Here is a 14,850-nt window from a genome sequence, read left to right on the forward strand (position 1 = left end):
GTCTTCAATTATTATTTTTTCTTCTGAAAAATAGCTTTTCTTAGGGCTGCAGGAACAGCCCCCCTGTTCTATGCCTGCTTACTGCATGGCACCAACTTACAAACTGAGCTCCTGTGCACGGAGGTGGGGTGATATAGGAGGCGGCACTATGCATCTTGGGAAGAAGGTCAAAGTTTTGAGCCTGTTGGTGCCTCGGATCAAGATCCTACTCTACACCCCCTGATGTTAATCCTTGTGGAGCCCAGTGTACCCTGCAGCAGAAAGGGTGTTGACATAATGATGTCATTAATGATGCGTGGCATGTGTTGCGTGAACGATAACACCCAAATGGACAATCGGATCAAAATTTGGATTGCACCTCCAGTGTGTAGAATTTAATAAACTACAAAAATGGTACTGTCACTTTTTACCGTATCTGCTATGGGTGCTACTTGGGTAACGCCAAGAACCATGGATTAATATTTACTTACATGAAGACACCTCAAATTCATATCTCTATAGATTTACCAAATTTTTAACACTCATTTATATTTACAAACGTGAAAATCAGAAACTCCCACGCGAAGAACGGGTAGAATAGCTAGTCAAAACTCTGGATTATACGTTTGTATGACAGGAAAGGCTCTGCCTCACCAACCTCACCCCACCTCACTGGTAAATACTGGCTGCTTTATTTAACACTGCAATTTAGATTTTAGTTTGAACACACCCCACCCAAATCTAACTCTCTCTGCACATGTTACATCTGCCCCACCTGCAGTGCACATGGTTTTGCCCATTAGTGTGCTTTTTTGGTTTGCTAACAACTCTGAATAACCCCCTTAGTATACAAGCGTCCTTCCACTTGACTGTAAAAATTGTCACACAAAATAAGATTTTACTTACCGGTAAATCTATTTCTCGTAGTCCGTAGTGGATGCTGGGGACTCCGTAAGGACCATGGGGAATAGACGTGCTCCGCAGGAGACATGGGCACTTTAAGAAAGAATTTAGATTCTGGTGTGCTCTGGCTCCTCCCTCTATGTCCCTCCTCCAGACCTCAGTTAGAGAAACTGTGCCCGGAAGAGCGGACAGTACAAGGAAATGATTTTGGGAATCCAGGGTAAGACTCATACCAGCCACACCAATCACACCGTATAACTTGTGATAACTTTACCCAGTTAACGGTATGAACCATCACAGAGCATCAGATGAACTCTGATGCAACTATAACATAACCCTTATTTAAGCAATAACTATATACAAGCATTGCAGAAGAAGTCCGCACTTGGGACGGGCGCCCAGCATCCACTACGGACTACGAGAAATAGATTTACCGGTAAGTAAAATCTTATTTTCTCTAACGTCCTAGTGGATGCTGGGGACTCCGTAAGGACCATGGGGATTATACCAAAGCTCCCAAACGGGCGGGAGAGTGCGGATGACTCTGCAGCACCGAATGAGCAAACACAAGGTCCTCCTCAGCCAGGGTATCAAACTTGTAGAACTTTGCAAAGGTGTTTGAACCTGACCAAGTAGCCGCTCGGCAAAGCTGTAATGCCGAGACCCCTCGGGCAGCCGCCCAAGAAGAGCCCACCTTCCTTGTGGAATGGGTCTTAACTGATTTAGGCAGCGGCAACCCAGCCGCAGAATGAGCCTGCCGAATCGTGCTACAGATCCAGCGAGCAATAGTTTGCTTTGAAGCAGGCGCCCCAAGCTTGTTGGAAGCATACAGGATAAACAAGATTCTGTTTTCCTGACCTTAGCCGTTCTGGCTACATAAACCCTCAAAGCCCCGACCACATCCAGTGACTCGGAATCCTCCAAGTCAGTAGTAGCCACAGGCACCACAATAGGTTGGTTTATATGAAAGGATGAAACCACTTTCGGCAGAAATTGTGGGCGGGTCCGCAATTCTGCTCTATCCGCATGGAAAACCAGATAAGGGCTTTTATGTGACAAAGCCGCCAATTCTGACACACGCCTAGCCGAAGCCAAGGCTAATAGCATGACCACCTTCCACGTAAGATATTTTATTTCCACCGTTTTGAGTGGTTCAAACCAGTGTGATTTCAGGAAACTCAACACCATGTTAAGATCCCAAGGTGCCACTGGAGGCACAAAAGGGGGCTGAATATGCAGCACTCCCTTTACAAACGTCTGAACTTCAGGCAGAGAAGCCAGTTCTTTTTGAAAGAAAATGGATAAGGCCGAAATCTGAACCTTAATGGAACGCAATTTAAGGCCCAAAGTCACTCCCGACTGTAGGAAGTGAAGGAAACGGCCCAGCTGGAATTCCTCCGTAGGGGCATTCCTGGCCTCACACCAAGCCACATATTTTCGCCATATACGGTGATAATGTTGAGCCATCACATCCTTCCTAGCCTCTATCAGCGTAGGAATGACCTCATCCGGAATGCCTTTTTCTGCTAGGATCCGGCGTTCAACCGCCATGCCGTCAAACGCAGCCGCGGTAAGTCTTGGAACAGACAGGGCCCCTGTTGCACAAGTCCTGTCTTAGAGGCAGAGGCCACGGGTCCTCTGTGAGCATTTCTTGCAGATCTGGATACCAAGTCCTTCTTGGCCAATCCGGAACAATGAGTATTGTTCTCACTCCTCTTTTTCTTATGATTCTCAGCACCTTGGGTATGAGAGGAAGAGGAGGAAATACATAGACCGACTGGAACACCCACGGTGTCACCAGTGCGTCCACAGCTATCGCCTGAGGGTCTCTTGACCTGGCGCAATATCTCTGCAGCTTTTTGTTGAGGCGGGATGCCATCATGTCCACCTGTGGCAGTTCCCACCGACTTGCAATCTGCGTGAAGACTTCTTGATGAAGTCCCCACTCTCCCGGGTGGAGGTCGTGCCTGCTGAGGAAGTCTGCTTCCCAGTTGTCCACTCCCGGAATGAACACTGCTGACAGTGCGCTTACGTGATTCTCCGCCCAGCGAAGAATTCCGGTGGCTTCTACCATCGCCACCCTGCTCCTTGTGCCGCCTTGGCGGTTTACATGAGCCACTGCGGTGATGTTGTCTGACTGAATCAGAACGGTTGGTCGCGAAGCAGGGACTCCGCTTGACGTAGGGCGTTGTATATGGCCCTTAGTTCCAGGATGTTGATGTGAAGGCAAGTCTCCTGACTTGACCACAGCCCTTGGAAATTTCTTCCCTGTGTGACTGCCCCCCACCCTCGGAGGCTTGCATCCGTGGTCACCAGGACCCAGTCCTGAATGCCGAATCTGCGACCTTCGAGAAGGTGAGCACTCTGCAGCCACCACAGGAGAGACACCCTGGCCCTGGGGGATAGGGTGATTAACCGATGCATCTGAAGATGTGATCCGGACCACTTGTCCAGTAAGTCCCATTGGAAGGTCCTCGCATGGAACCTGCCGAAGGGAATGGCCTCGTATGATGCCACCATCCTTCCCAGGACTCGAGTGCAGTGATGCACTGACACCTGTTTTGGTTTTAATAGATTCCTGACCAGTGTCATGAGCTCCTGAGCTCTCTCTATCGGGAGATAAACCCTTTTCTGGTCTGTGTCTAGGATCATGCCTAGGAGAGGCAGATGAGCTGTAGGAACCAACTGCGACTTTGGAATATATAGAATCCAGCCGTGTTGCCGTTACACTTCCAGAGAAAGTGATACGCTGTTCAGCAACTGCTCTCTTGATCTCGCTTTTATGAGGAGATCGTCCAAGTACGGGATAATAGTGACACCTTGCTTCCGCAGGAGCACCATCATTTCCGCCATTACCTTGGTGAATATTCTCGGGGCCGTGGAGAGACCAAACGGCAACGTCTGAAATTGGTAATGACAATCCCGTACCGCAATTCTGAGGTACGCCTGATGAGGTGGATAAATGGGGACATGAAGGTATGCATCCTTTATGTCCAGAGTCACCATAAAATCTCCCCCTTTCAGGCTTGCAATGACCGCTCTTAGCGATTCCATCTTGAACTTGAACCTATTCAGGTATATGTTCAGGGATTTTAAATTCAATATGGGTCTGACCGAACCGTCCGGTTTCCGGACTACAACATGGTCGAATAATAACCCCCTCCTTGTTGAAGGAGGGGAACCTTGACCACCACCTGTTGAAGATACAATTGTGAATTGCAGTTAACACTGTTTCCCTCTCGTGGGGGGAAGCCGGCAGGGCCGTCGGTGAGGGGGCATCTCCTCAAAGTCCAGCTTGTATCCCTGAGACACAATATCTATTGCCCAGGGATCTAACAGGGAGTGAACCCACTTGTGGCTGAACTTACGAAGGCGTGCCCCCACCGGGCCTAGCTCCGCCTGTGGAGCCCCAGCGACATGCGGTGGATTTTGTAGAGGCCGGGGAGGACTTCTGTTCCTGGGAACTAGCTGTGTTGTGCAGCTTCTTTCCTCTGCCCCCGCCTCTGGCAAGAAAGGACGCACCTCAGACTTTCTTGTTTCTTTGTTCGAAAAGTGCATTTGATAATGTCGTGCTTTCCTAGGCTGTGCAGGAATATAAGGCAAAATATCAGAATTACCAGCTATAGCTGTGGAGACCAGGTCCGAGAACCCTTCTCCACACAATCCTCAGCCTTCCATATGCCTCTTAAGTCGGCATCATCTGTCCATTGCACATTCTACAGGACACGTCAAGCAGAAATCGACATAGCTTTGACTCTAGGACCCAGTAGACTCATGTCTCTTTGGGCATGTTTTATATATATATATATATATCTCTTAAGACAGCATCTTTAATATATATATATCTCTATATATACATATATATATATATATATATATATATATATATACATACTAGGGTCTCAATCTCTGCTGATAAGGTACCTGTCCACGCTGCCACAGCACTATAAACCCATGCCGACACAATCGCCGGTCTGAGTAGTGTACCAGAATGTGCACGCTATCTGCAGGATCCCTGAGGATAGCTGTTACGTCAGGGCTACCTTTTGGGCAAACGTGACACCCTAGGGGAAGATTCCCATCGTATCCTGGCCCTAGTGGGGAAAGGATACTCCCTGAGAATTCTTTGTGGGAAACTGCAGTCTCTTGTCTGGAGATTCCCGCTCTTTTTCATCATGGGAGGAGGGAAATTTACCTCAGCTTTCTTCCCCTTAAACATGTGTACCCTTGTGTCAGGGACAGATGAGTCATCAGTGATATGCAAATCATCTTTTATTACAATAATCATATATTGAATACTTTTCTGCCATTTTGGCTGTAACTTTGCATTATCGTAGTCGACACTGGAGTCAGACTCCGTGTCGATATCAGTGTTTATTATTTTGGATAGTGATCATTGAGAGACTCTGAAGGTCTCTGCGACATAGGGACAGACATGGGTAGATTCCCTGTCTGTTCTCTAATCTTTTGTGCAATAAATTCCCCTTAGCACTTAATTACACATATCCAAACAGGTGTCGGCGTTGTCGACGGAGACACCCTCTCACACACATATTTGCTACATCTCCTCCTTAGGGGAGCCTTTTACCTCAGACATGTCGACACACACGTACCGACACACCACACACTCAGGGAATGCTCATCTGAAGACAAGTCCCCCATAAGGCTCTTTGGAGAGACAGAGAGAGAGTATGCCAGCACACACCCCAGCGCTATTAACCCAGGAATAACACAGTAACTTAATGTTAACCCAGTAGCTGCTGTTTATATTGATTTTTGCGCTTAATTATGTGCCCCCCTCTCTTTTTACCCTCTTCTACCGTGTAACTGCAGGGGAGAGGCTGGGGAGCTTCCTCTCAGCGGTGCTGTGGAGAAAAAACATGGCGCTGGTGAGTGCTGAGGAAGAAGCCCCGCCCCCTCGACGGCGGGCTTCTGTCCGACTTTCATGTACAATTTTTGGCGGGGGGCTCATACATATATACAGTTCCCAACTGTATATATGCAAACTTTTGCCAAAGAGGTCTCTAATTGCTGCCCAGGGTGCCTTCCCCTGCGCCCTGCACCTTTACAGTGACCGGAGTATGTGGGTGTAGTGTGGGAGCAATGGCGCACAGCTGCAGTGCTGTGCGCTACCTCAGTGAAGACTGGAGTCTTCTGCCGCCGATTTCGAAGTCTTCTTGCTTCTTTCACCCGGCTTCTGTCTTCCGGCTCTGCGAGGGGGACGGCGGCGCGGCTCCGGGATCGGACGACGAGGGTGAGATCCTGTGTACGATCCCTCTGGAGATAATGGTGTCCAGTAGCCTAAGAAGCAGGACCTATCTGCAGAGAGTAGGGCTGCTTCTCTCCCCTCAGTCCCACGATGCAGGGAGTCTGTTGCCAGCAGAGCTCCCTGAAAATAAAAAAACCTAACAAAATACTTTCTTATAGCAAGCTCAGGAGAGCTCACTAAACAGCACCCAGCTCGTCCGGGCACAGATTCAAACTGAGGTCTGGAGGAGGGACATAGAGGGAGGAGCCAGAGCACACCAGAATCTAAATTCTTTCTTAAAGTGCCCATGTCTCCTGCGGAGCCCGTCTATTCCCCATGGTCCTTACGGAGTCCCCAGCATCCACTAGGACGTTAGAGAAAAACAGTTGTGCTGCGATTTATAGACTTCCTCAGGTGGTAAAACACCCAGGGGTGATGTCTCACTTCAGATCAAACCAGCACCAATCGCTAGCAGCACAGAAGAGTCACATCCTTAGCTGTTAGTTACTCACATATAAGGTAACCATTTGAAGACTGAATCATAACAGGGGATATGATCCTAAAGCTGTATATAGCTGAACCTTCATGTGGTATTCACAGCTTTGTCATATGTTGCCTGATAAGATAACTTTCTTGACAGTGTGATATTTGTTTGGGGGTATTTGGAACCCTATAGTGCAAGCTCAGAGCACCACCACTTGTAACTGAAGCATTGGAGTCTGCAGAACCCCATTTTTACATTTACACTCTAGCACAGTGTACCTCTAAATATTTGTCTGCCTCTATGTACAGCGAGATACTCTTATAATTATTGGAGGTGGCTTCTGAGAATGTAGAGAAACTTTGGATCTTGACAATAGAGGGGTTTCCTCTGTACTATGGCCCTCATTCCGAGTTGTTCGCTCGGTATTTTTCATCGCATCGCAGTGAAAATCCGCTTAGTACGCATGCGCAATGTTCGCACTGCGACTGCGCCAAGTAACTTTACTATGATGAAAGTATTTTTACTCACGGCTTTTTCTTCGCTCCGGCGATCGTAATGTGATTGACAGGAAATGGGTGTTACTGGGCGGAAACACGGCGTTTCAGGGGCGTGTGGCTGAAAACGCTACCGTTTCCGGAAAAAACGCAGGAGTGGCCGGAGAAACGGTGGGAGTGCCTGGGCGAACGCTGGGTGTGTTTGTGACGTCAACCAGGAACGACAAGCACTGAAATGATCGCACAGGCAGAGTAAGTCTGGAGCTACTCTGAAACTGCTAACTCGTTTGTAATCGCAATATTGCGCGTACGTCGGTCGCAATTTTAAGAAGCTAAGATTCACTCCCAGTAGGCGGCGGCTTAGCGTGTGTAACTCTGCTACATTCGCCTTGCGAGCGAACAACTCGGAATGAGGGCCCATGTCCGAGAGAGAATTCCATTCTATGCACTACGGGCCAGGTCCCGACATATTATTCTTATTATATTTTATTTATATGCACCACAACGGACCAGCAAAGCCCAATTACAGAGTACATAAACAAAATAATCAAAACAGGAAAATAGTGACTTACAGCTGAAGACAATAAAGGACAAGTACAGGGTAAATAAACATAGCAACAGCAGCAGACAACAGTGCTTTGTAAGTGAGTGTGAGACATTTGATTTGGATTCTGAAAGGAAAGAGAAACCAATGAAGGACTAGTAGGAGAGGGGAGGTAGACGTCATGCGTGAGTGTGAGGAAAGAAAGGAAGTAAGGCGATTGTAGACATTACGTTCAAGGAGTTTGAAGGGAAAAGGGAGGAGAGAGATGGGTCGGTAGTTGGAGAGGGTGTTTGGATCAAGGGTAGGTTTTTTAAGAATAGGGGAGATGAATGCATGCCAGAAGGCAGAGGGGGCAGTGGCTGATGAGAGGGAGAGATTTTTGAAGGGTGGGCAAAATGGGAACGGGCAGAAGGAGAGAGGTAGCGGAGAAGACAGGAGGGGATTGGGTCAAGTGGGCAGGTGGTGTGAGACTTCCTCATTAGATACATGGGAGAAAGATGTCAGAGTTAGTGAGAGGGATGCGGAGGGGTGGTAAGGGATAGGAGGTGGCTGGTTGCTGGTGGTCTGGTGGGATGTGATGTCCTGACTTATGGAGTCAATCTTGGATGTGAAACAAGTGGCAAAGGCAAGAGCAGACAGTGAGGAGGGGAGACAATGTGGGGGTTGGCAGAGGAGGGAGATGACAATGGCAAAGAGGCGGAGGGGGTTGGAAGACTGGAAGGAGATGAGAATTTTGAAGTATGACTGTTTAGCAAAGAAAAGGGTAGCGCGGAAGGACGAGAGCATAAGTTTGAAATGGAGGAAGTCTGCCATAGAACGTGATTTCCTCCACTGTCGCTCGGCAGTACGTGAGCATTTTTGAAGATATCTGGTGCATTTGGTGTGCCAGGGTTGAGGTTGTAATCTGCGAGGGTGAATAGTGGTTGGTGGAGCGACAGGGTCAAGAGCAGAAGTAAGGAATGCATTGTATAGGGAAGTGGCTTTTTCAGGGCATAAGAGAAAGAGAGAATAGGAGAGAGAAGCAAGTCAAACATACTTGCGGCGCATGTTATGTGCTTTGCGCATGTGCCGGACCCGTACTACGCATGTGAAGTACGGCCCTGCAATTGCGTATGCAGTACGGCATCAGACTGTCAGTAATTGACAGTCTGATGCCATTTGGGGGCAGCGTCAGCCTCCGTTTATTGATTTTTCCCAAACTAAAAGAAAATAATGCTGAAAATGAGTTACTTCTGCTGGATATAGCAATAATAGCAAACAATGGCAAAAGGAAAAATAAATAAGCCAGGGAAGGGTATAGTAGACCAAGATTAATAAGAGTATGTGTTGCATTGCTACATAACCAGGGATATATTGCAATTTAAGATACAATTGTATAATTCCAATAGGTTTGTTTAGGCACTCGGTTGTACAGTGTCAGTCAGCTGTACAATGAGGACATGATTTATTGTTACACAGTACAGTATTTAGGGGGAGATGTACTAAGCAGTGAAAAGAGAGGAGAAGTGAAGTACTGGAGAAGTTAACCATGGCAACCAAATAGGCAGTGAAATAACATTTATAATTTGCATACTATAAAATTACACAGAGCAGCTGATTGGTTGCCATGGGCAACTTCACTCTTTTCATTGCTTAGTGCATCTCCCCCTTAATTACTTATAACAGGGGTAGGCAACCTGTGGCACTCCAGCATACCCTGTCAGTTTTTAGCCATCACTAACAGAAAAAACATGTGTCAGAGGCAGTGCCATTACTCGACATTTTGTGCAAGAAACAGCATCGCCCCCCCCCCCCATATATAGAATAAGGCCAGTGTGCGCCGTAAGCGCAAGGCAAAAATATAGGGGCGTGGCCACATAGCTCCCTTTTACACAATACAGCAGGTAGAGTCCCCCTTTACACATTAGGCAGATAGAGCTCCCTTTTACACATTACGGCAGCAGAGTCCCCTTTTTACACATTAGGCAGCAAAGTCCCCCTTTTTACACATTAGGCAGCAGTGTCCCCCTTTTTACACATTAGGCAGGCAGAGTCCCCTTTTTACACAGTACGGCAGCAGAGTCCCCCTTTTTACTTATTAGGCAGGCAGAGTCCCCCTTTTTACTTATTAGGCAGGCAGAGTCTCCTTTTTACACATTACGGCTGCAGAATCCCCCTTTTTACACTTTACGGCAAGCAGAGTCCCCCTCTTACATATTACGGCGGCAGTGTACCCCGTTTACACATTACGGCAGCAGAGTCCCCCTTTTTACATATTACGGCAGGCAGCGTCCCCTTTTTACACATAACAGTAGGCAAAGTCCTCCACATTAGGCAGGCAGAGTCCCCCTTTTTTACACATTACGGCAGAGTCCCCCTTTTTTACACATTAGGCAACAGAGTCACCCTTTTTTACACATTAATCAGCAGAGTCCCACAAAATGTGACAGGACTAAATCTATTTTTTATCAGATTTAAATAAAATGCCAGTTTCTTACCTCCTTGATGTGAAGGAAATCTTTGGGATCAAAGTTGATAGACATCCCCTGTACTGGAGTGTCTTCCCCGGGTGCTGGGATATATCCCACATTCGTCCGTACCGCAAAAGCCACAGGCTTGGTCTGTTGGGAGATATGATGCTGAGTACAGCGGACCACAAGTCACCTCTCTATAATGGACAACTACAGACCTACATAGGCCCAAAAGCACATGAACAGTTCTACTCTACCTTGGCTTTCTCCAGTTGTGCTAAAGCATGGCGTTCTGCCTCCTTCTGCAGAGCCTCCCTATCCTCTTCAAGGGATACATCTGAATCTGAAGGACGACTGGTGTATGATTCTGCTGACCCCTGGAGGAAGACAATATATAAGCCAAGAGATGCATGATCAAATGGAGTATTAGGGCTCAATAACTAACACTTGGGAACCAACTGTTTTTAAAAAAAAAGGGTCCGAGGTCTGTAATGTACCAATAAAAGCTTGGTTGAGAGGAAACTAAGATAACAAGAGTGAAACAGAATGAGTAGAAAATAAATGTAGAAAAAAATAAAACCGCCCAGCTTCAAGCTGATCAAGTATTATTATAATACAGGAACATAAACAGCTCTGTACATAGGCACTCACCTCATGATCAAGCCCATACACATACATTTCTCACTGATACACCCCTCTTGCTGTGCTGCCCTGCTTGTGCGTGTACTGTATGTTGGCCAAACACAATCACTCTCAAAGTTACAGATTCATATAACAAGTGAGGTAAATGTACATTGCATATGTTATGTAATCTAATTATGCCCAGCCACACTGTAATAGTTGACAAAGACAAAGTACAGTTAGTCACAGTGATATGTTACAAAGACAGTCAGACATTTACACACAGAACGTTACACACACACTTCCTATCTGCTTGCCCGCTTAGCTAAGGTTCCCTTCTCACTGCCAGTCCCTCCCGCAGTGAGGTCAGAGTGGCTGTGACAGCCTGATGCATGGAGAGTTAGGGACAGGTGGCAGGCAGCTTTGAGAGACATCACACAGGCCAGGGACAGCAGAGAAACTGACACAATGATTGATAAAAACATGTGTGCGTCTCCCCAGCCCAGCAACTTCCACTATTCCTAATTTTAATATCCTGCAACACCCACCTCTTACATGACTACCAGAAGTCTCCAACCTCACCTCTGAAACACCCTAAAAACCACACCTACTTAGTAATTCAATACAAAAAAAATTACATTGTAACATCACTCATTTTAAAGTGCAACTACTGATAATCACAACACTCTGCCACCAACCACTACTAACACTGCTAGCCAGCCATTCAGGCAGCCTGCAGTCCTTCTAAATTTACACAGGGAATCTAAAAAAATAAAAAATGATACTTGTATAGGGGAATTCAGTTAAGCGAGGGATTTTTTTTTAAATTCGGGGTTTTGCGATTCAATTGCATTAGAGAAAATGAGAGGCAGTGATTTCTATAGAAATCACTGCGCCTTTTCTCACGCTCCTCAAGCAAGTCTGATTTTCTCAAAAATTTTTATTTTTAGGGAAAATCACTGGGATTTGCTCTGGCACAGTTTCTGGTCAGCTCAATTAGTCTGCAGTTACTCCCCTTCTGAATTGGTATCTTCTCCTCCAGCTTCTGGAGCCAGACATCTGCAGCAATGGTGAGTATAAAACTGTGTGTGTGTGTGGATGTGTGTGTGACCTCCCCCTTTCCCTCCCCATGTTAGGGTCATCCCGCCGGAGGCAGCAGCTTGAAGAACTACATCTCCCAGCAGCCCCCTCCCCAGTGAGAAGATGGAGGGGAAGACCACCGGAGGGGGTTCATTTATTTTTGTTTCACGCAAATATTTTAAAAAAATTGGATACCACGGGTATCGGGAATGCGCATACCTGCGGTAATCTGAATTTGGGTGCAATTGGCAAAAGGTTTATTTTTTGCAGAGAAAACTTTTACGCCCAATTGAATTCCCCTGTAGAGTGCAGATAACTAAAAAAATAAGCGATAGAAAACAGTCATAGCACACTGACAGCTAATACTGACCACACATACTGTAGCAACCTGGGTGGGGGGGGGGGGGGGCGCCAGAGATTTTTTGGCTTGGGGGATAAAAATTTCTAGTTACGCCACTGGAAAAAACTATATTGCAGTGCAGGTGGGGCAGATATAACATATGCAGAGAGAGTTAGATTTGGGTGGGGTGTGTTCAAGCTGAAATCTAAAATGCAGTGTAAAAATAAAGCAGCCAGTATTTACCCTTCACAGAAACAACATAATCAGGTATCTGCCCACCTGCAGTGCACATGGTTTTGCCCATTACAGTAAAATGTTGTTTTGCAATCAACCTTGACTTAGGCCCTTAGAACACTAAACAACACCCTACCACAAATCACCATTACTTATACGAGGGGTGTACAATAAGTTTCTGACTGTGAATTGTAATCTTTGACTAAAGTTCTTGTGAAATGTCAAGGCCCAGAACCGTAAGCAGCGCTACACACCAAAGAAGTCAGCATGCTCACGTCCTTCTCGAACTCATTATGGGGCTCAACAGAGGCCACCGAAGAGCTTTTATCTTCTACAACTACAACAGTGGTCTGCGACAGCAGCAGAGTTTTGACCGACTGCAAGCTGCTTTTGGGGAGGAAGCACCGCCACGAACCACTGTGTTTGAGTGGTTTGCAGAATTTGGGCATGGGAAACGGTCCCTGGAAGATGGGATGAGGATCGCTATGGCTGACCTGTGGCTGCCATCACCAAGGACAACATTGCTGCTGTCCAGGCTATAGTTGAGTTGGATGCCAAGGTGACCATGGCCCAGAGAATGAGACGGGCATCTCATCGGGATCCTTCCCCTTGATACTCCATGAAAAACTTGGCCTGAGCAAGGTTTCTGCACACTGGGTGCCCCATCAGCTGTCTCAAGACCAAAAGTAGGCTCAGGTGATTTGGTGCCTCAATATCCTGGCCAAGTTTGATGGTGGTCACTTAAACTCTGTCTAGAAAATTATCAGTGGCGATAAATCCTGAATCTACAGTTTTGACCCCGAGACCAAACAGTCTGCCCACTGGACACTAGTTGGAGGTTCTCCTCCACAGAAGTTCCAAGCAGATGGCTGTTTTTATGGCCAACACTGTCATGTAGCTACCGTACCACTCATGCGTCACTGGGGACTGGTACACCAACCAATGCCTGCCGCAAGTGCTGGAAGCCATTTCCAGGTACTGCCCAAGGGGTGTGGTATAGCTCATAGACAGTTAAAAGACTGACAGGGTCAAAAGTCTGACAGAGTCAAAAGTCAAACAGTCAAATTTATTTTTTTCATTTTTTTGTGTTTTTAGACATTTTTAACCCAAATTTGATTAAATTCGTCCCCTCGAGGGGAATAGTTTCACCATATGCTTGTAACTCTATAAACTCACATCACCACTGTACAATTACAGTTTGTATAGATGACAACTTCATTGGCATGATTAGATAGGACCAACACTATCTAGTTAGAGCTACTATAATATTTATGAATAGAGGACATTCACATATCTATACAGTCCACAATATATTGATTCCTAGTTTGTCCCTGCTGATCTGGAATACACTATTAAAACTATATACCTACATACATTGTTTGTGTGCAAGGTGTGAATGCATTGATACTGTTGCTGCACATCGATCATTACTTAAAATCCACTGCAATAGCATCAGATTGCTTGAGATTTAAATTATATCTCATTCTAATGTTATACTATTTACATTTTTTGACTAATCAGTCTATAGCAGTGAATTAATGTCATCTCAGTAACATATCAATTCCCATCGAGACATAATATCTGTACATGCATACATCTTTGGCCACTAGATAGTGGCAAAATACTTATACTGCAGCATCTCAGAAAAATGAGACTGTTGTTTCATGCTATTTTCATTTACTATTATTGAGCACTTAGCCATGTTACAGTACTAGCAAAAGCACAGCACTCACTCCAAGTTCAATAACAGTTGCAGTGAAATCAGCAACGTAACATCTTGATATATATGTTATTATTTTATATAATTACCAACCAACAGTGTATTGCAACATTGCCTCATTGTAGGATATCAGCATTATTATATTACAACTTACCTGATTCATGGTACAATCACAGATCTGAATGACTGAATTAATGCTGTTACAGCATCTTATAGAGTCACAATTTAGAGGTTCATGTGTATATGAATAATTAGATACGCACAATATACAAAGGAATGGACACATTCGCTATTGTTTTTAATCTTTTTTCACTTTGTGTTTTCTTTATTTTCTTTCACGTCTTTCAGATTGTAATACTTCGCTCGTCAAATAATAAAGGACATTTTTAGTCCCAGTATGACATAAATTATTTTTTCTTTTTTTTACATTATTAGTCATAGGTGGACATCAATGTCCCTATTGGACAACATCAACACAGAGGAGCTTAGAATAAAATCCTAATCATCTGCATATCTAAATGTCACTTGGGTTGTGTGCACCCTAGTCATAACTGGTTTCTTTCTCTTGTCCCCTCACTATGGGGATTTGACAATATTACTCTTCGTGTGCGTTGATCCTAACGTTGGAGGGATGGCTTTTGAAGTCACACACCCGCCCAGCATTCGCCCAGCCACGCCTGCGTTTTCCCTGGCACGCCTGCGTTTTTCTAAGCACTCCCTGAAAATGGTCAGTTGACACCCAGAAACGCCCCT

General features: G+C 45.8%; 1 protein-coding gene across 6 annotated transcripts in view; it reads right to left on the bottom strand.

Annotated features, from left to right (window-relative positions):
* CACNB1 (calcium voltage-gated channel auxiliary subunit beta 1) overlaps window positions 1–14,850 on the bottom strand; it is a 156,440-nt gene that overhangs the window by 51,081 nt on the left and 90,509 nt on the right. For 5 of the 6 annotated variants that reach the window (XM_063959714.1, XM_063959712.1, XM_063959713.1 and 2 more), the window contains 2 exons: window positions 10,360–10,479; window positions 10,130–10,252 (listed from right to left, as the gene is read on the bottom strand). In XM_063959714.1, the coding sequence (XP_063815784.1) occupies window positions 10,130–10,252; window positions 10,360–10,479 (243 nt within the window). Of the gene's footprint in view, window positions 1–10,129; window positions 10,253–10,359; window positions 10,480–10,753; window positions 11,019–14,850 lie in introns of those variants that run through there. The other variant, XM_063959715.1, reaches the window with a different exon arrangement.

This window comes from Pseudophryne corroboree, chromosome 3 (genome assembly GCF_028390025.1).
Source record: "Pseudophryne corroboree isolate aPseCor3 chromosome 3, aPseCor3.hap2, whole genome shotgun sequence".
Taxonomy (NCBI): Eukaryota; Metazoa; Chordata; class Amphibia; order Anura; family Myobatrachidae; genus Pseudophryne; species Pseudophryne corroboree.